The 22,922-nt window shown below is 44.2% G+C and overlaps 1 protein-coding gene across 3 annotated transcripts in view; it reads right to left on the bottom strand.

Moving 5' to 3' along the window:
- Positions 1–22,922, bottom strand: part of LOC135901601 (Kv channel-interacting protein 4-like) — a 568,045-nt gene that overhangs the window by 262,541 nt on the left and 282,582 nt on the right. For all 3 annotated transcript variants that reach the window (XM_065431444.1, XM_065431442.1, XM_070531133.1), the window contains exon 3: positions 11,496–11,573. In XM_065431444.1, coding sequence (XP_065287516.1) covers positions 11,496–11,573 — 78 coding nt within the window. The remainder of the gene's footprint in view (positions 1–11,495; positions 11,574–22,922) is intronic.

The raw sequence follows: 22,922 nt of genomic DNA, 5'->3' as shown, positions 1-22,922 counted from the left end.
GAGCCCCAGAATAGGATGCGAAAAAGAGCATAAATCATGTTAGACAGCTTCATTAAAAAGAATCGAGAGCGATAAAGTTTCAAAACGCTAAATCCTGAAGGGAGCCTCCGAGCTGGCGACACGGGATTGACACAATAATCCCCCTCCAACAGGGAGGGACTTTCGTAATCTTAGGTATTCAGTCATGATACAGGCGTTAGATGTTGGCATGGACACAGACAAAAAAATAAAAATAAATAAAATAGAAAGCTTTTAGATTGAAATTCCTATTCCTTTTTGCCCTTTCTTCTTATTTTTTGTCGGTGTCCATGTCTACATCTAACGCCTGTAGGGGGAGAGAGAGAGAGAGAGAGAGAGAGAGAAAGGCAAAAGAAAGACAGGGAGGTTTACCAGAAATTATCTCAGGTTGGCTACCCTGTACTGGGGGAGGGGCAAGAGGCTGCAATGGGTGAGAGAGAGAAGGATTTAAAAAGATTAAGAAAGAAAAAAGAAATAAAAAACCTACACACACACACGCACGTACACACAAACTGTTTCTGTGCATGGGCACTGTCACGCAGCCCGCAAAGGCGTTCCTAGTGCTATGCAGTGTCGCCGTAATATCCTGCGTCACACAGTGAAGTCACAATCTGTCTGGAAGTCCAGTGTCGTTTAAATACCGCAGCAGCGCCTTCATAGCCGATCGCGCTGATGTAATGCCTGTATTATGACTGAATTCCTTCTAAGATTATTAACGTCCCTCCCTGATGGAGGGGGATTTTCTTGCACGTGAAATCGAAACACATATTCAACTAATGAATAAAAATTCACTATATGTCGTTAAAAAGTTATCCGTTCTCTCTCTCTCTCTTTTGCCTGCTTTGTTCCAAGAATTACTTGCACGTACCGCCATTTGGCATGTTCGTTTAGCTGCATTTATGTTAACGCGAGTGCGGGTAGCACGTCAAACATTCGGCGAAGGAAACAGCGTCTAACGTCAGACGATGAAATCATAGGCCCATGCCATTTGCTTCCAATGAGCGGACGCGGCTGCCATGATGCGGAACCGATCCGCCATTCTATATAATTCAGTCCCATACGACGTGCCTTCCACTTTCGTCAACCTCACTTACACGAACATGTTGCGCTAAAATGATGACAAGGCGTGTCTGTGGGCTAACCTCGATTTCGCAAGTTGAAATTGCGAATGCGGTGCTGATTTGCGGTATAAAATCTAATTCGTATCTTTACAACGCATTTTTCGCATGTTTAGAGTACAATGTATTTGATCATTAATGAATCATTTCTGTGAATGTGTCGGAAACTGCGTTACTTTCTCCTGTCAAAGTACTGGCCTCACTGCGTGTTGTCGTTTGCTGCATATGAGGCATTACAAATCAATCCCCTGACCCCCCCCCCCCCCCCCCAAAAAAAAGTAAGAAAACTCCTCTTTTGCACAAAATTTCATTTCTGCCCCTTTCGTGATCTGTTTACGTATTTTTTCCGTATGAGAATAACACGCAGAAGTGTATACTTCTAAGTGAATTCAAAGTAAAGCGTCACCTAAAGACTACACGAGCGATTACCTTCACACAACAATATTAACATTAACATTAACACAACAATATAGTATAGCTTCCAGTGACGTATCAACTATTTCTCGATACCAGGGGGGTGGGGTAACCGCAAGCGGTCTCATCTTTCTCTCTCTCTCTCTCTCGCTATATATATATATATATATATATATATATATATATATATATATATATATATATATATATTGCGAATTACTAGTACAATAGGTGAAGCAGCATGGCAATGCGTTTGTCAGTATTATTTAACAGACAGTTCAAGACGATGCAGGGACAAGAGGCAACGAGCACATCACAAATTTCCCGTATTCCGCCCAGTAACAGCAGTACAGCGCACATAGAAAATGCACATTTGCTACAAACAATTTTAATAATTACACAAAGAATTGTACTTGTTACGTCTACAGCATAAATGTATCGATAGTTTACATACCAGTATTGTCGAGGTTATAGGAAACGAAGTATAATCAACATAAATTACGTGCAATATTCACAAGAGAGGAAGAAAGCAGATGTAAGCGACCTTGGCGAGTTACAACCCGATTTCCAGCGAAGCTCTGCCTTTCGAACAGTTGCAATAAAGATTTCAGTTTCTTGTAATTATTTCGCATACCTTAAAAAGTTGCCGAATAAATAAATATATATATATATATATATATATATATATATATATATATATATATATATATATATATATATATATATATATATATATATATATCTGTTCCGTTTGAAATATTTCCCGCATGTAATGCTTTGGATCAATTATGGTTGTAAATCTTTAAATAGCCAGTAATTGATCAACAAACATGTTACTTCGGCATAACATTTATCATGGTGTCCTCCCTCCCTCCCTGTCCCTCTCACCCATTCAATTTGCCCTAGATTTGATATTGGTTGAGTTCATTGTTCTATCAATGCTACGGGATAAATTATTCGTTCGCTAGACACATTCATAAAGCTCCGGATTGCTTGCATGCGTAATTTAATGCAAATTTCATAATTAGTCCCCTGTCTTTGAAGTTCCCCCAATATGGCCCATAAGGCGCCCTTTTTCGCTAGACCTAATGAAATTGTGTTGTTTAGTTCACAGAGGACATCGCTGAAACCAAGCCGGAACGTGTTAAGACACCTGAAGATAGGGAAAGAAAAACAACGTCTCCGTAACTATTTTCCAAGTTTCTAACTATACCGGGAACGAAATAACTCTGTCGCACAATGTAGTCACCATGCGCCCCCGCCCTCCCCTTTTTACAAAATATAAACTTGTTGTAACTTACAGCTATACCGGGACACTGGAAAGCAGCGCGTTCATATCACATGCTCTAACACTTCAATAATATTTTATTTTTACAACGGCTGTGTTTGGCCCAACCGAATTTCACTTCGCACAAATAGTTTCGATAGCTTACCACCAATTTTCGCTAAATTTGGTCTTGGTGGCTTTTATAGTTCTGCCACGGCAGCGGGTTCAATTTTTCCCTACTCGTTAGACACGCTCGTTACACTCTAGAGTGCCTGTATACGTACCTTATTGCGAAAGCCTCAATAACCCATGTAGTTTGCACTTCACCTACACATCAACTAATAACTTGTCCTTACAGTCGCCACACATAAGGAAGCTGCCTCCTTTAGTTCAGTGAGGAGACCAGGCGAAACTAATATATCACACATGAAAAAGTAAGAAGAAAAAAAGATGAGGGCTCAATAATTATTCGTAACACTTCTAAATCAGCCAGAAACATTAAAACCGCATGACACTTAAAATGCTGCCTAATCCTTCAAACTATAAAATCATTAAAACGCAAAATTCTCTTTGGACATTGGGAAACGTAGCCAATAGCAGCAGCGTGATACCTTCAAACACTTGCTTACAATTTTTTTGACGCTGTATTTGACCAACACGCATTTACTATCGCCCATAAACTTGGCGTATTGCTCCCCTTATGTTCGCAAAATTTGATCTCGGTTGTAGTTGTAATTATGCCAGCGAAACCGTCTAAGTTTTACAGCACTCGTAAAATAGACTAACAACGCTATGGAATATTTGCATACGTATTCTACTGGAAAATGAGATTTAACCCATCCATTTAGAACACTGCCTACACATTGACCAGTATATACTGCCCCTAATTTTCCCCAGATATAAACATGGTGCCTTGTTCTGCTCCCCGAGGACACCGGGGAAACAATCTGAGAATCTCGTATGAAGCACTAAACCACATGAAAAAAGGGCGGCTCAGTAATTATCTGCAACACTTGCTTTTAAAGCAGGAAGTGAAAGTTTCGCAACTCTTAGTGTATAAAATTCTCTTTTCACGGCATTTCAACCGTCTATCGTTGTGTTGTTTAAGGAGTGTGTTAAACATTTCGATTAGCGGCAGCACGACGCCCTGGAACGTTTCAATGAAAAAACTTTCTACAAAGGCTGTAATGAACCTACACTGAATAAACATATGTCGCTGGTAAATCAGGACATTGCTTCGTACTTTGAATAAGTGCAAACGCCGTGCCCCACATATTTTACCGAGGTCACGGGGGGGGGGAGGGGGGGGGGACAACCAAATGCCGTTTATAACACATAAAAAATTGAGTCCCTTTAGCATACGCCAAAGAGGGGGAAAGCCTGCGCGCTCAGGAGACATTCATTAAATTACTTGACGTTCTCATGTGAATGCGTTGTTACTTCTTATTACTTCTTTTCTCCCACCAAAAGTCGTGGGAACAAAAGTCGTTAATTGACGCTACCTTAATTAACTGTGCATTAATTAACTTCGCCCTAATGGACACCAAACGTCGTGGGTTCGACTTCCACCAAAGGTCGAGCGTGCGACTCCCACCAGAGGTCGTTATTCGAGTGCCTTAATTAACTTATAATAATTAACTGTGGCTTACCTAACTTCACCTTAACGCCAAAGGTGATGGGTTCGACTTCGACATAATGTCGAGAGTTCGGCTGCCACTGAAGGTGGTGCGTTGAAGTGCCTGAATTAACTATATCTTAATTTGCCTCTTTTGGCATGAGCAGCATAGGAGCCAGCAGGGGAAGAAGACGATGACGAATTCGAGAGCAGTAGCACAAGCGCGAGGGGCAGAATGGGAACGCTTGCATGATGAACGCCATCGGAGCCAGCTGTGGAAGACGACGACGACGAACGCGCGAGCTGTGGCACGAGCGCGTGTCTGCGCGAGGCGAGCTCACATGACCTTCTGTACCGCACGTCGCGTTTTCCAGACCAGCGCCTCCTCTATTTTTTTCAACGCCAGCCATGTGCGGCCGATCCGACCGTCGAACCACCCTCTCCTATCTTCCTTTCCTACTCTCTGTCGTCGGTTAGCGTTCGCGCATGCTTTGTGGTCGTGGGGGAGAGCACCATCGTGGTGGCGCCTCACAGCGGAAGTCGAAGAAAGACTGACAGACGCGTGTTAACCTGCCAGACGGAGGGACGGAGCGTCTACTGCTACTGGATGGATGGACATTATGAGCGTCCCCTTTGGAACAGGGTGGGGGGTTGCGCCACCAAGCTCTTGCTATTATACTGCCTAGCGTCCCACTTTAGGTTAAAAAGGAAAAAAAAAGAAATGGAAAAAAAACCACACGATGAATACCCATAACCAAATTTTCTGACCCCCCCTCGTGAACTTTGTTCTTGTACGTCTCCATTTTTTTGTCGTTTCCCTACTTTTCTTCCACCGATCTTCCAATCGCCTCTTACTAATCTCTACTGCGGATGCTTACTTTCCCTCTGCTCTCGCTGAACCCAAGCGCTTCAAGGAGGCCAGTGGTGCCTAAATTGAGCGCTGGGCAGATAACTTCACATTCTACTAAGACAAGCTCCATCGTTCTCACATGCTCCATAAACATTCTCCACCGTACTTCAGCGCAATGGCAGCGCCGCGAGCTTTGGCGCACGTGTGACGCAAGCAGGCGTACCTAAATTAGTCCTACCATTTCGGTAGCGTCGCATCGCGGCAACTAACTGAACTAAGGCGCACCAACGTCTCCCATTGAGGAGCGAGTGATTGCACTGGCATCGAAAAAATAGAGGAGGCGTTGTCCAGACCATCGGAAGTGTGAGCCACTTCAGGCTTTCACCTTCAAATTGCGAGAAATCGACTACGCAGTAACTTTTCAGAGCACACAAGCAACCTACACAGTGCAAATTTTCGATACTCGTGCCTAAAAAGTGGCCGTCATTTATTGAAAATACGATGCATCTGTTATTTTTGCTCCTGCCGGAAAACAAGTAATAGTGTAGCTCTTACTTATAAACCGCCTGAAAGTGAAACCGTCTGTAAGAAGTGACACATGCCTTTAGAAAAAAAAAATTGAGGTGTTCTATTGGTACTGGAATGGGCTCTGCACGTTCGACCAAGGTAATTTTCACGAGCACGTCTGCGATAAGTTGTGATTACCCTAAAGATTCGGCAGTTATACCTGTAAGAGGTTTGATTAGATTTTTGATGGTGACGAGATACTGAGACTAAAACGCTAGGTAGGCTATCTCTGGACAGACATTAAATAGTTCCAGCATTTGATGATCCAGCGATTTCATGCCTAAAGGTACACCGGTCGTTGGGCGCGGCTGATTATAATACATTATCCGGACCTCCCCCTCACCTGCAAGTTAAATGCAATCAGCCGATTGTGTTTTCGGATACGGATATAGCGGTCCCAAATAAACTGTGCATGGTGCAAATAGCGCAAGCTGACCGTTTGTTGGGGCGGGAACTGCCCAGCGCCAAGCGTTATCCGCAACGCGAGCGTGTTATGCCGAATCCCGCGCGTCGTCCGCTGCAGGGCGTCCCGAGAAGGCGCAAGACAATCCTCGCTGTCCAAGCAGGGGATGCACAGCAAAGACAAGCATCACTTATGTAGCCATTCTGATGGGAAAATTGAGTCTCAGTTGTAGTTTTGTTGGTCTTTCCAGAGTGCAGCCGAAACTGCCTGCTTTCAAAAGCCGGAGGGGGGGGGGGGGCAAATGACATATTTTGCCCCCCCCCCACTGTCAGAAGTGAAGGGGGGGGGGGGGCAAGAGCCCCCTTCCTCCCCGGTAGATACGCCTATGATAGCTTCATAAGCCTACACTTGTAAATTTTCAAGAAAGCTGAGGAGGAAACATTACAATGCAACGGTCTAACTATACTGTAATGCACTTTGCCTCATTTACTGATATGTCGCGTGACAGGAAATTGTGAGAGACGGTAGGAAAATTAGGCTACAACACAAGAAATATGTGCATAAGAGAAAAAAAATGGTGAAGAAAAAGAACATAAAGAGGAAAGTAGCAAAAAAAGGTGATATTCGTGAGTGGCCATAAAGTAAATTATTAGAACTACGAACAGCCCGCCGTAATTGTGATACGTCAGCTGACATGCGGTTCGTCGACGCTCGACAAAATATGAAGTGGTAGCAGTACATGGGTAGGATGATATAAAAAGCTAACGTAAACTGATGGGAACAAAAGCGCTAGGCACAAACTGCGTTCATTGACAAGGTTCGTTATAGTTGGGATGACCATTCAAACACATTATTAAAAGAAGCTAATCAACCATTACCGTGCGAGCCTGTGTCTTCGACTCCCGGCTCATCCACTAAATGACATCGTTCTGGTCATCTCGATAACCTCGTCGTTTTGAACATTAACGCTCGCAGTATTGTTAAAAAACTTCCACACTTACTGTCTCTTAGTTCTATTCGTATTCGTTTTACTGCTTATCCGCTTAGAACTTTGTTTCTCAGTGTTGCTCAGGCCCTCGGATACAAAATCCGCGCGGTATAAAATCTTCCTGAATAATCCGCGTACTGTAATCAGCGTTACATATCGTTCACCCGGTTCTTCCCTTAATGTCCTCCATACTAGCGGAAATTTTATGTGCCGGACTAATATTGCTTCGTCACCATTCATCTGCATGGGTGACTTCACTGCTCTTGGCATCCACTGGGCATCACTACAACAGGTCGTGACGTAGCAATATGTAATGAATTATTAAATAATTCCTTGCCCTTTGCTCACTCGAGTTGTTTCTAGTACTACTAGGTTAAATTCCATCCTCGACTTCGTTTTCTTAAGCGCTGATCTAGCGAAAGATGAGTTCTCTTGCGATGTAATTGAGGGACGCTCAAACCACAGAGTCGTTTTGTTATCGCTCTCTCGTCAAACCTCCAAATCACCTTATACATTCACTAGTTTTCCTTTTTTTTTTTATGGGGTTTTACGTGCCAAAACCACTTTCTGATTATGAGGCACGCCGTAGTGGAGGACTCCGGAAATTTCGACCACCTGGGGTTCTTTAACGTGCACCTAAATCTAAGTACACGGGTGTTTTCGCATTTCGCCCCCATCGAAATGTGGCCGCCGTGGCCGGGATTTGATCCCGCGACCTCGTGCTCAGCAGCCTAACACCATAGCCACTGAGCAACCACGGCGGGTACTAGTTTTCCTGACTACACTCGTGCGAACAATTCCATTACTGATCTCTTAGCTGATCATTTCGATACGTTTTGCTCTATGTCAGACAGTCAGGATGTAAATTGTTCTGCTAAATACTTTACGGATCTTGTGACCTCATGTATCCAACAATTTGTGATCGTTAAAACTAAGAAAAGTAATGCTAACCTTCCCTAGATGACTCGCGACATCTTGCATTTATCTCGTCCTGTCCGTAGGCTTAGGCGTTCTCTACGAACCAACGATCCCAAAACACTCGACAGATCTTACAAGGCAAAAAATTAGCTTAATTTAAAACTGCTTACGGCTAAAGGTTTCCTTTTTTCGCGTTCAACCGCCTGATCTGTTAAGAACTAACCCTCGTAAATTTTGGTCTTCTATTTTACCTCACGATGCTTCACCCACTTCATTCAAAATTGATAATGACGTCATCAATGATCCGTCAGTAATATCGGATGCTTTCAACAAGTATTTTCAGCACGTATTTCTACCCGATAACAAGTCCATTCCTTCTCTCACCAATATAGTTTGTTCCGAAGCGATCAGTGACATTGAAATGAAGGCATCCATAACCTCATATGAAACTTGGATACACAGAAATGCACCGGTCGGGACGGGATACACAATGCATTCTTGGTTCCTTATTCCTTGTGGTCATCAATGCATAACATCACATGATAGTGATGTTATTCAAATCGGCCTGTAGCTCAAGAAAGGCTGCTTACCACCGGATTTATAAAGAGGAAGCACTTTAGCTAACTTCCATGAGAAAGGAACACTGCCACATGATAAAGATTTGTTGAATATCACCATCAAATGTCATGTAAAATCATCGAACATATAATTCATAAACACATGGTGCTTTTACTGATCTGCTATCTAACATACAGCACGGGTTTAGGCCGCGATTTTAGTACGATAACCCAGTTAGTTTAGTTTACGCATGACATTTTCCTTAACCTTGATGTTGGCGACATAGTTGATGCCATCTTTATAGACTTCTCTACAGTATTTGACACTGTATAGCATTCTAAACTCCTTGCTAAATTTAACGCTGTACTAAATAATCCTCAACTAGTTAACTGGATTTCAAGCTTTCTTTAACTTCATTCCCAGTTTGCCTTTTACAGCTTGACCGACTTCACTGCTATTGATGTGACATCTGGAGTGCCCCAAGGCTCCGTTCTTGGGCCACTACTTTTTTTTATCTACGTAATTGATTTACCTGTTAAAATCTCTTCTAATATTCATCTTTATGCTGATGATTGTGTTTTATATGAAGTGATTAACAGTTCTAATAATCATTTCCGCCTCAAGGAGTCATTTGCTAGGTTTTGCACTTGGTGCAATACCTGGAAAATGAACATTAACTTTGATAAAACCGTCCTTATGTCCTTCTGTAAAAAATAATCTATTTTTCATTATTTCTGCAATAACCGCGCTGTGTGGAGGGTATCTCTATATAAGTATCTCGGTGGTAATTTTTGCGCATAACATGTCATGATGTAATCACATTGATCACATTTGCAACAAAGCCCTAAAAAAATTTGGTTACCTACGTTGTATACAGCATCCAACTATCGAAAAGTTACTAAGCTACTATTATATACATCACTCATCCATTCTATTGTTGGCTACACATCTGTCGTTTAGAACCCTTATAAGCAGTGCGGTATTAAGAGGCTAGAAGCAATTCAGAAAAAAGCTGTAAAGTTTATATGTCCCCATTATGATCCTGACTTTTCACCCTTTTCTGCACTTCGTTCCTTGAATTTACTTTTACTCCCTTCACGTCGCCGCATATATAGCATCGTTAAATTTCTTGCAATTCTTCCGTTGGACTTTCAAAAAAGAACTGTATGGTAACCTCGCGCCAGAGTCATCGACGAGACGACATCCCAACTCGAACTTGACTCCCTACTTTGCACGGCAATAATATGTTTAAATTCAGCTTTTTCCCTCATTCCATAGATGAGTGGAATTCCTTACCTGGGTCTGTTCGCACATGGCCATCCGAAAGTTTTGTATCTTCCATCCAAGTTGAATGGTCTTAGCACATCACCCTCATCGTTCTATCTTATATTTACGGGCATAATTTCCCTCTGCTAATCCACTCCTGCTATGGCGCTTATTGCGCTGTAGTATGCACAAATAAATAAATAAATAAATAAATAAATAAATAAATAAATAAATAAATAAATAAATAAATAAATAAATAAATAATCGTGACTGGGCTTTGTGTTATTGTGATATGGAGCAAAACTTTAATTTTAATGCGCTTAGGTTCATTCTTTTTTTTTCATATCTCTATATCAAAAGGAGTAGCTGGCGCCAATTAAAAGCGGCAGCATCTCCTAAGTGCCATATAATAATAATAACAATAAAAAACAAACAACCCTATTCTTAGTACATTGAAGAGCAAAATTTTGCGCGTGTGCTGGCACGCATTAGCGAATGCTGCACCCGCTGTGGCCGTCGCTGCCAAGCATACGGCACGGTTCTGTGCATGGTAGTTCACGCCGTTCCAAATGGACAGTTAAAAGGTTCAACGTCTTTTTCTTAAACTCGATGGGGAAGCTTTGCCACTAAATTTAATAAGCAATCGTCATGCGAGACTGCAAGAGCCGCATTCTGCAAAATTCTTTTTTTCGTTTTTCATTCTCCTTGGCCCTCGTGGGTAAACGCGCTGCTTTTGGCACGCAGGGACATCGACAAACGTATTTAAGTGGACATAAAGAAGGCACAGACGCGCTTTTGTTTTTTTTTTCTGCGTCTACTTTACTTTCAATACTGTCCGTTTCCCTGAGTGCCACAAGTAATGCCCTTTGACGTTAAGAATAACCAGCTAACCCCGTTTGTATGGCCTTGCTCTTCATCGGCACGCGCGAAACCACGCCTTATACTATTCATGGGACGGATAATGAGAAGAGAGCCGGAGCAAAACAATCCGTACAAAATACGACCCGAGACTTCAAATAAAGCGCTTTCCAAGCTCCATATCTGCAGTTTATTGCAACTCATACGCTCATTCCAATTATCTGTACAAAGACAAAACTGACGGAGGACGGCAAAGCGAAGTAGTGTCAAACCACTGCTTGGCAGGCTTAGCATGCTAGACGCATGCAATCGGTGCGACGGGAAATCGCCTCGGAAAGCATAAGCACAGCCGGTGTAAAAAGCCGTCAAAAAATGTGGCCCAAAGAACGGTTGGGAAAAAAAACAACAACCCTTGTTTGTGCCGGCGAGAGACACATAAAAGAAGCGCCCTTGCACGACAACTGCGTCTATGCACCTCATTACGGACCAGCGCGAGTCCTCGCAAGGCAGAATGAATAACGAGCGTGCTGCTTTGTCCGGAGAAGGCAGAGACGCAGTGCAAACTTAAGACGGCTAATGACGCCGCGCGCGAAACGTACGCCACCGGCCACCCGTGCGGCAGGAAGGAAGAAGGGCGGGGACAAAGTGTTCTTACCTAATGAGGAGAACAGGGATCCGTAGCTGCTTTTTCTTCGTTTCTTGGTCTGCCGCACTTTCTTGAACACGTGCCCGACTGCAGGGGAGGCAAGAGAGAGAGAGAAAACGAAAATGAACACGGTAAGCCTCTGGGCACACATTACGCGCCGATGCGACACGAGGAGCGAAGTGGTCAGCGCACATCGCAATATGCTTCCTCTTTGATTAAACCATGTGGACTACTCGGTGCTAATTACGTTGACTGGCAAAGGAGACGAAGATGATGTGTACCCAAGAGGAGAGGGATTAAAAGCTTAGCAAAGGGAGGGGGGGTAGCACTGCTCAAATACTCTTTACTTTCACTTCAAGTAGGCGCTCTGTGTAGCTGAAGCCGACACCGTACACGACGTTAATTATTACATGATTTACGACACGAAACTAGACGGTATATACCGAGCTGTTTGATCTGCAGCGCCTTCACGTTTGTCGTGAACCGCGGTCAAATGCGGTCGAAATGACAGATTACCCGGCCATTACGACCTCGAAACTGTGAAATGCGTTTAGGCACTCGCTCATAATCTGAACATTCTGTCCGCTATTTTTGCAATTTTGTGCGAATCTGTGCACAACTCGAGAGAAGTTGAATAGCGCGCCGTTGATTGCAACTCTTGTGCGTGTCGTTCTTAGTCGTCCTCCAGTGTATGCCTGTTCCGTTTTTGCTTCCTTATTTTCCTTTTTCTATATTGTGAGCAGCGATTATGAGATAGGCAATGCGACCATTCATTTTCTTACGCAAAGCTTTGGGTAGGGCATGTCACAATGCAGCATATAAGAAATAAAAAAAGGACATCCAGTAAGGTACAGCCAAGATCGAGCCAACAGCGATTCAACTTTAAGCCGAGTGTTCTAAGCAACGCACCATATGCACTTTATTTTTTTATTTATTACAAGGAAATGACTACCAGCCTAGAACAAAGTACTGCAGTAAATGAAGGAAATTATGAACATACGAGCTAAAAACTCATGCAAGCATGCAGAAGCGACCAATAAAGGTATCCACGCCGGCATTTGCGTTGTCACGCTCACCCACCGCCTTTCACCTTTTTCACCTCAGACGGTAGCAGTGACGAGGGGTGGTCGTATCCAGTAATATCAGATAAATACATTTTTCTTTTTGCCGCTAGGGCAATGCTTTTTGAGCTGCTTACACAATGCGGACAAAAGCAGCTAATTTCCGAAAGAATGACCGAGTGCTTCTCGGTGTTGCAGCACGTGTCTTTCACATTCTTCATTAAAAAAAAAAATCGAATTCTGTATGTGCCGACCGTCATTGTAAGCGTTTATTGGAAACAAGACACTTATATAACAGACAAAGCAATGACATCTTGTTTCAGTAAGCGGATATCGATGCAATTTGTAGAGCATGGCACAAAACATCCCTTTTTTTCGAGCATGTTTTAACGGACGAGTTGGTGAATGTAAATTGAAGGAACAAGTTATGACCCCAGGAAGAATGATTATCCAGTGGTCATGCTTAAGTACATCTTGATAACGCTATGCAAAGTAAAGTACACGATTAACAGAAATAGGGAACAATGTGTACACCAGGGCTGGACAAACATGCTTTGCAAATATGTTGTGATCTAGATACAATATACAGAGCCGATAAGTATCTGAGATAAACATATAAGATGCTAGCAAATTAATTGTCTCCGATACGATAATTGCCATTTCTATCTTAAGATACTTCGATACATAGGGTAATTCCTCATTATAGCTCCCCTAAGGGGCCACTGGAAGCTTGCAGGTGTTTACCCGCATTTTTTTTATCTTCTGCCTGCAGACGTCTTTCCTTTTAAAATGTCTCTATTAACACACAAGTACATTTTTTCGAGATTCTAACCTTATGTATTCTAAGCTTAAGACGTATTTCGCTATTCTGCTACAGTCCATGGGGTCGGCCGAACTTGCGTTAGATCAACGCAAGGTACGCTGTGCAATCAGCTATTTATCCATGCCACGTACCCGCGGCGACAAAATATCGCGGGGCACGAGTTCGGAGAAAAAGCTGAATATCTCCGCAACCCAACAATGCAATCTGGTATTTGCATTGCGGGCCTTGACTAGAATATGCTAGCAACATTGTAGTATAGACTTTTACTGGCTACTGCTACAGGCTTATCGGGTACTGAACGTCTTCAGAGACCCCGTGGTCCGTAAACATTTTGTCGCCGGGTGTATCTTTCCACTTGGTTTCCACGGCTTTATTGTCCAACCCAGGCACGTACCCAGGAGGGGGCCCGGGGGGGCCCGCCCCCCCCTCCCCCCGAAATCAAGTGGCATACCCCCCCCTCCCCACCCACGCCACCACTCCTCACACATTCCTAAAGCGCCGCCAGATCAATGTTGAGACTTCGCAGCTGTTCATCGGTCAGCATTATGCTGCCTTTTTCACTCCTTTTATATGGCGGTAGTTATCGGCATCTCTTGTAAGGTGAAGGACAGTTTTCTCGTAGATTCCGCACCCGCGCGGTTAACTCGAGATGCGTTCAGTTGTTACCATCTATTCAACCGTCACGCGCATAGCTGTTGCTTTAGTTAGTTCAACCTTCTTTCTTTAGGCTGATCCTGGGACCAGGAGAGGGATGCGGCTGTTACTCAGCTGGTCTGTACTCTCATGGAACGAGTTGCGGCCGGAGAAAACGCCAATTGCGTTTAACTTATCCCTTTGCTTCATTGTTTCCTTGAGTTACGGCTCGCCGCGACGCTGGCAGATGCCCGGAACCATATACACGTGATATGGGTTAGATAATGTGGGAAACAAAATAATGTGAAAGAGCGTCCATTATGAAACCCTGCAATAACCCTTAAACCCATAAGCAAGATGACTGTCGCCCGTTGCCTCGTCTGTTTTTCCCTAACTGTAAAGCACTTTTCGAGCAAAATTGGAAACTGGAAACGAAAATTGCAAGGAGTTGAGAAAGTAAGCGATCTACTAAGGGAGAGAGCCAAGGCAACTACCAAACTGCAAGCAAAAGCGAATAATAAAAAAGTGAGAATAAAAAATAATAAAAAAGAATAATAAAAAAGTGATAATATTTATGGATCAACATCTTTTTATTTAAAAAGGAAGTAGAGAAAACGCCGCCGGAAGTGGAGAACAATTACTTGTTTTGAATGGCGCTTCTACAGTTATCGGTCGAACCGCCTCACGTAGCCACTTCTCTGCTGTGCTTATGTGGGTGTTTTTCTAACCTTTCGCAGTGAGCGCAGGACGTCTAGAATCGCAGAGTCCTGCGCTCTAGGCGGTTGTATGGGACTGGCGGCCGCACAGCGTTACGCAATTCGCTGAACTGTCGAAACTGATCTACAAGGCGAAAATAACTGATATTCGAAACAATAACTTGAGAAAGACTGAAGAAGCCGTAAAAAATGAACGCAGCCTGAAATCAGTAAAAAAGAAACCTGGCATTGGACAAGCCGTGATGTATGCACTAAAAGATAAGAAGGATAATCTCATAAGCAATCTCGAAGATATAGTAAAAGCAGCGGAAAAATTCTAAGCTGACCTGTATACAGTACCCAGAGGAGTCACGATAGTTCACTTAGAAACAGTAATGAACAGGATACAGAAACTATCCTATAACTAGCGATGAGGTCAGAAGGGCCCTGTAAGACATGAAACGATGAAGAGCGGGAGGATAAGGTGGAATAACAGTCGATTTAATCAAAGATGGAGGAGACATAATGCTTGGAAAACTGGCGGCTCTTTATACAAAGTGTCTATCGACTGCAAGGGTCCCAGAAAAATGGAAGAATGCAGACATTATACTAGTCCACAAAAAAGGAGACGTTAAAGAATTGAAGAATTATGGGACCATTAGCTTGCTCCCAGTATTATATAAAATATTTACCAAAATAATCTCCAATAGAATATGGTTAACACTGGATTTTGTCAACCAAGGGAACAGGCTGGCTTCAGGAAGAGATACTTTACAAAGGATCACATCCATGTCATCAACCAGGTTATCGCGAAATCTGCAGAGTACAATAAGCCTCTCTATCTGGCTTATATAGATTACAAAAAGGCATTTGATTCAGTAGAGATACCAGCAATCGTCGAGGCACTACGTAATCAAGGAGTACAGAACGCTTACGTAAAAAGCTTGGAAAATATTGCTACATGCGTGAGGTATTTGTTTGTTTGAACGAGGCGCGTAGGCGCCATCACTCCAGAAAAGAGGAGGAAGAACGAACTGGGCTCGCGCTGTGAATCTAACCGGTCAGCGCTGCAACCGTTGTTGTAAATGTAATCTGTAAATAGTTTCTCGTCGTACTGACTCGTCTTTCGCGTTAGAATATCTACAGAGGTTCTACAGCTACCTTAATTCTACACAAGAAAAGCACGGAGATACCTATAGAGAAAGGGGCCAGACAGGGAGACACAGGAGACACAATTTCTCCAAAGCTATTTTCTGCGTGCTTAGAAGAATTCAAGCTATTAAACTGGGAAGGCTTAGGAGTAAAGATCGACGGCAAATATGTCAGCAACCTTCGGTTTGCCGATGACATTGTTCTATTCAACAACAATGCAGATGAGTTACAACAAATGATTGGAGGCCTTAACAGAGAGAGTGTAAGAGTGGAGTTGAATATTATTATGCAGAAGATGAAGATAATAATAAATGGCCGGGTAAAGGAACAAGAGATCAGGATGGCCAGTTGGCCACTAGAGACTGTGAAGGAGTACGTTTACCTAGGTCAATTAATCAGAGGGAACGCTGATCATGAGAAGGAAATTCACAGAAGAATAATAATATGTTGGATCGCATACGGCAGACATTGCCAGCTCCTGACTGGAAGCTTACCATTATTATTGAAAAGTAAGGTGTGTAATCAGTGAATTTTGCCAGTGCAATATGTCCAGTGCCAATGCATTTGCCAGTTGTTTCCCAGTGCATTTTGCCAATGCATATGGGGCAGAGACTTGAGAGCAAGTTAAGGACCACGCAAAGAGTGACAGAACGAATATTGCTAGGCATAACGTTAAGAGAGAAAGAGAGTGGTTTGGATCAGAGAGCGAACGGGTATAGACGATATTCTAATTGACATCGAGAGGAAAAAATGTAGCTGGGCAGGTCATGTAATGCGCCGGCTAGATGACCGTTGGACCATTATGGTTACAGAATGGATTCCAAGAGAAGGGAAACGCAATCGAGGACGACAAAACACTAGGTGCAGCAATGAAATTAGGAAATTCGCGGGCGCTAGTTGGAATCGGTTGGCGCAGGACAGGGGTAATTGGAGATCGCAGGGAGAGGCCTTCGTCCTGCAGTGGACATAAAACATGATGATGATGATGATGATGATGATGATGATGATGATGATGGTGGTGGTGGTGGTGGTGGTGGTGTTGATGATGATGATGATGGTGGTGGTGATGATGATGATGATGGGGGTGGTGGGCCCCCCCCGAAAAAAAATCCTGGGTACGTGCCTGGTCCAACCATAAAGTGGGTCGGCGTGTTATTTTACTACGTGTTCGTTTGAACGTGTTCACGATTGTCCCACATCAAGCTGCATGTGTAATCTGCATATTATGCCCTGAATAGCTGCGCGCGTTTACGGACCTAACAACGTTAGTAAACAATACATCGCGCTATGAAGTTTTTATTTATATACGACACCAAATGTCCCTTAGAAATGTATCAAATGTAACGTAGAAACACGTGAAATTTAAAAGAACGAACTTGGTGAGATATACCACGACCCCATTTCAAATGAGTTGTTGAAATTTTCATCATCATCATCACGACAATGGCTTAGTGAGCTTATGCCGATGTTGGAAACTGCGCGTACTTAAAATCATGTTAAAGTGCGACGTGTAGCAGTATACGCGCCGGTGATGACGGCCTTGCAAAAGACGCATTTTGATTTGGCTTTGTACCCGTCAGACGAAGAAGCGGTAAATCATCTAACAGCTGATAATGCTGCAACCAAGAGAAGACGTCGACTGTCATCAGCAGCGCTCGGTTCAGGTTCTTCGGTAGAAATTTCTAGAAAATGTACTCACAAACGATGAGGGAGATTTCGGTGGTCGCCCGCATTTGACAGGAAACTGGTCTTTCGCGTTCTCATTAGAGGACCATGGGAAAACACGGGAAAATGCTGGAAGCTTTCGAAAAACGTTCACTCACAGTCGAGAAAATGTGCGAATGTGTCACGGATCTAGACGGTAAATAAAGCGTTTTTGGATGTGAGGACAGCACTCAGGAAAGAATGTTAAATCGAGATGCGGGAACAACTTAGTGGAGACAGGTGATGGAGAGGAAGCCACCAATGGAACTGTATTGAACAGCAAAGAATAAAAAAAAATGATGGGCCATTCCACTCTTTGAAAGTGGAGGACCAGCGAAGCAGTTTAGCACATGACACAGAGGTGACACAGACTTCTGAACAAAAGTACTAACTCATTTATTGTCTTGATCGGTGGTCATCGCGACCAAGGGTACGCAAACACATTTATTGTCACTCGCGTGTAGGACGGGACCGCCGCCCCGAGGGACCGGAGGAAATTAGACATGCGTGACGTTTCGACGGGCGCCACCGATTGTAAAGGTTTGGTCGGTATGACGTCGGCCAGCGGCTGCGGCAATGGCGGGTCATCTGTGCAATCCTAGAGCATGTGGAGCAGATGGGGCCAGTCATCAGGCACGAGCCATACGGCTGGATTTAGAGAACGTGGCGTGAAGGTGGTGTTCGGTGTAGTAAAAGCGATTACTGGGGCACGGCCGCTGGATTTAAAAAGAAGAAAAGAAAAAAGAAAAGAGAAGAGAGAGAGAGAGATGTGCGGGCTGCCGCGTGCGTCGAAAACGCTGTCATCCGGCGCGGTGCTCCAGTCGGGTATTGTTGTCTGGGATCGGCTTAGAAAATGCGCGAGGAACGCGTTTCAAACACTGTCGCCTGTGGAAACAGACGCGTCCAATCCCATGGGATCATGGTCTCGCACATCACAACTGCAGAAGGCCATACTGGCTTTGCTGCGATTCCTAGAGGCAACCTGACTGATAGACTGACAGTCATGTAGAGTAAAGAACGTCGGCAGCATGAACACTGACCTTTCCTTCCTTTTGATAATCCTTTTCTCCCTTGATTTTTTTCGTCATTGCACGGTAGCCAATCGGGCTCAGCCATGGTTAACCTCCTCGCCGTTCATTTATCTTTATTTATTTCTTACTCTCTGACCGAGTTTTAAAGGGAAGTGAGTGAGTAAAGACTATTGGAAAACAAGGTATTGACGGATGACCTTGTTGTTACGCAGCCACGAGCCCCTTGGCCCGGGCGTCTTCTTCAGCTCTCTTGATGACCTTGGCCTGCAGGTCAGGGTCGGAGCTGAGCAACATGGCCTCCCTCTGCTCAGTATTACTTATTTCATGATTTGTGTGATTTTCCCCTGGGCACGACCACATAATATGGAACAGATCCGCTTTTTTCTTACAATGCTTACATGTATTAGGGTACTGGTCCGGGTAATAGTAGTGATAGGCTACAGGGTTGGTGTAGATGTCTGTCTGAAGTTGTCTCCAAGCTACTTCTTGTCGCTTGTTAAGCGATTTGTGTGCTGGCGGGTACACTGCCCTGGCTAACCTGTAGTTTTGAGTTATTTCTTGGTAACTGACCATGCGATCCCTCTCTGATCCTAGCGTGAGCCATCCGTGTGCTCGGTTGGCGAGTCCTCAAGCGGCGGTGTGGGCAGCGTCGTTGCCCGATAGGGAGGAGTGTGCTGGTGCCCAAATGATCTGGATTGGTCGTGGGTGTTGGTTGGTGTCTATTAGGTGTTTTACGGCAGCCGAGACCCGACCTTTCGCAAAATTCCGTACTGCTGCTTTGGAGTCGCTAATGATGTAATGACAATGTGTGGAGGCTATTGCCTGAGCGATAGCCGCCTCTTCCGCTGTTTCAGAGCATCTGGTACGGATTGAACCACCAGCGCGTATTTGACCTGAGGAGTCCACCACTGCAAGGGACATACAGTTGCGTTCTATGTATTCTGCTGCGTCGACATAGACCACGTCTTTGAAGGCGTGGAATTTCTGATGTAGGGCTTTGGACCGCTTGGCCCTCCTTTCCTTGTGGAATTCGTGGTGCATGTTTTTAGGGAGTGGATTAATTTTGAGATGGTGCCTCTGATCGTGAGGAATGTCTACTTTAATGCTTTGCATCGACTCGTAGTTGCTGCCGAGATTCTGGAGTATGTTTCGCCCGGCGGCACTCTGAGCTAGCCTTTCGTATTGAGATATAAGGTGCGCTTCCACAAGTTCATCGAGGGTGTTGTGCACACCTAGGGCTAGCAATTCAGCGTTGGCCGTTCTTATAGGTAGCCCAAGAGTCCGTTTATAGGCCCTCCGGATAATTCCCTCTATTTTCTCTCTCTTAGCCGCTTTGAGACCCGACCTTTCGCAAAATTCCGTACTGCTGCTTTGGAATCGCTAATGATGTAATAACAATGTGTGGAGGCTATTGCCGTGCTCCATGAGTTTTCCTACGCATGAGGTCAGAGAGAGAGGGGATGCGGCTGAGATCGAAGGCTTGTACCAACCTTATGAGGTTGGCTTCTTTCATGTCAGAGTGTCGGTTGGAAATTCTTGAAATGAGTCGCATCGTCTGCTGAACGCATGCTTCCAGTTTATGAATTGTGTTGTCGTTGCGCCCCTGAGCTTGCATGAAGAGGCCTAGTACACGGATGGTGGTCACCACCGTGATCGCGCCCCCTCCGGCTCGCACAGTGATTTCTGGGGGTGGTGCAGTGTCGGATTTGTGGTTTGTAGGGGCTCTGAGTAGGAAGAGCTCTGATTTTTGCGGAAAGCAGGCGAGGCCTTTGTCGGTCACGTATACTTTTCAACCGTGTCTACAGCTTGTTGTAGCGTGGTTTCTATATCTCCATCGCTAGCTTTAACCAGTCACAGGGTGATGTCGTCGGCATACAGACTGTGGTGTAGATCTAGAATCTGATTAAGTTGTTCCGGTAATCGGATCATTGCTAAATTTAAGAGGAAGGGAGATAAGACTGATCCCTACGGTGTGCCACGACTTTCAAGAGGGATCTTGTCCGACTGTAGTTCTCCTATTCTTAGTTCTGCTGTGCGGTGGTTGAGGAAATATTTGATGTAGTTGTAGGTCCTCTGGCCCACACGCAGGTACTGGAGATTCTCTAGTATAGCATGATGCACTACGTTGTCAAAAGCCTTTGTAAGGTCAAGGCCCAGGACAGCCCGGGTATGATTCTTGGATATGTGGTCCAGAACTTGATGTTTAAGCTGAAGCATGATGTCTTGCGTGGAAAATTTTGGACGAAAGCCAATTATGGAGTTCGGGACTAAGTTGTTGTCCTCCGCAAAATTGGGGAGGTGGTTAAGCATACCGTGCTCCATGAGTTTTCCTACGCATGAGGTCAGAGAGATGGGGCGCAAGTTCTCGAGCTGTAGTTGCTTACCATGTTTAGGTATGAATATTATTTGTGCATGCTTTCATTGCGAGGGGGTAGAACCTGTTTCCCAACAGCGGTTGAAGTACTCTGTTAGGGCAGTGATAGATACATCGTCTAGATTTCGGAGGGTCTTATTTGTTATGCCATCGGGGCCTGGTGCAGATTTAGTTCGGAGTTTCAGCAAGACTGCCCGTACTTCAGCTTCTGGGATGGGTGCGTCTAGGTTAAGATTCTCCTGACCAGTGTATGGGTTCTGGGGGATTTGTGCATTTGTGCCTATGTACCGGGTTCTGAGCTCTGTTAGGAGCTCATTGTTCGTGCCCTGGTATTGGTGAGTGATCTTATTGAGGCATTTCCTCTGCTCGAATTTACTATTATCCGGGTCCATAAGATATCGGGGGAAATTCCACGTTTTGGCTTGACCGAGTTGTCCCTGCATGCTGTCCCATACATTTTCCCATTGGTGCTTGGTATATTGGTTAAGGTATACCTCGATTTCCATGTTGATTTGTGCGATGCGCAAGCGGAGTGTACGGTTTAGTTTATTCTTTTTCCAGCGGGTTTGCATGCTCTTTTTGGCTTCCCACAAGTGTAGGAGGCGGCTATCCACCTCGGCAAGGTGCGCTGCAGGTGCGCTCGGCAAGGTGCGCTGCAGTGACCACAGGATGGTAAGAACTCGAATTAGCCTAGACCTGAGGAGGCAACGGAAGAAACTGGTACATAAAAAGCCGAATAATGAGTTAGCGGTAAGAGGGAAAATAGAGCAATTCCAGATCAAGCTACAGAACAGGTATTCAGCTTTAACTCAGGAAGAGGACCTTAGTGTTGAAGCAATGAACAACAATCTTGTGGGCATCATTAAGGAGTGTGCAATGGAAGTCGGTGGTAACTCCGCTAGGCAGGATACCAGCAAACTATCGCAGGAGACGAAAGATCTGATCAAGAAACGCCAATGTATGAAAGCATCTAACCCTACAGCTAGAATAGAACTGGCAGAACTTTCGAAGTTAATCAACAAGCGTAAGACAGCTGACATAAGGAAGTATAATATGGATAGAATTGAACATGCTCTCAGGAACGGAGGAAGCCTAAAGACAGTGAAGAAGAAACTAGGAATTGGCAAGAATCAGATGTATGCGTTAAGAGACAAAGCCGGCAATATCATTACTAATATGGATGAGATAGTTCAAGTGGCTGAGGAGTTCTATAGAGATTTATACAGTACCAGTGGCACCCACGACGATAATGGAAGAGAAAATAATCTAGAGGAATTCGAAATCCCGAAGGTAACGCCGGAAGAAGTAAAGAAAGCCTTAGGAGATATGCAAAGGGGGAAGGCAGCTGGGGAGGATCAGGTAACAGCAGATTTGTTGAAGGATGGTGGACAGATTGTTCTAGAGAAACTGGCCACCCTGTATACGCAATGCCTCATGACCTCGAGCGTACCGTAATCATGGAAGAACGCTAACATAATCATAATCCATAAGAAAGGGGACGCCAAAGACTTGAAAAATTATAGACCGATCAGCTTACTGTCCGTTGCCTACAAAGTATTTACTAAGGTAATTGCAAATAGAATCAGGAACACCTTAGACTTCTGTCAACCAAAGGACCAGGCAGGATTCCGTAAAGGCTACTCAACAATAGACCATATTCACACTATCAATCAAGTGATAGAGAAATGTGCAGAATATAACCAACCCTTATATATAGCTTTCATTGATTACGAGAAAGCGTTTGATTCAGTCGAAACCTCAGCAGTTATGGAGGCATTACGGAATCAGGGTGTAGATGAGCCATATGTAAAAATACTGGAAGATATCTATAGCGGCTCCACAGCCACCGTAGTCCTCCATAAAGCAAGCAACAAAATCCCAATAAAGAATTGCGTCAGGCAGGGAGATACGATATCTCCAATGCTATTCACAGCGTGTTTACAGGAGGTATTCAGAGACCTGG

This window comes from Dermacentor albipictus, chromosome 1, assembly GCF_038994185.2.
Source record: "Dermacentor albipictus isolate Rhodes 1998 colony chromosome 1, USDA_Dalb.pri_finalv2, whole genome shotgun sequence".
NCBI classification, from domain to species: Eukaryota; Metazoa; Arthropoda; class Arachnida; order Ixodida; family Ixodidae; genus Dermacentor; species Dermacentor albipictus.
This window is presented reverse-complemented; position numbering and strand designations above follow the sequence as displayed.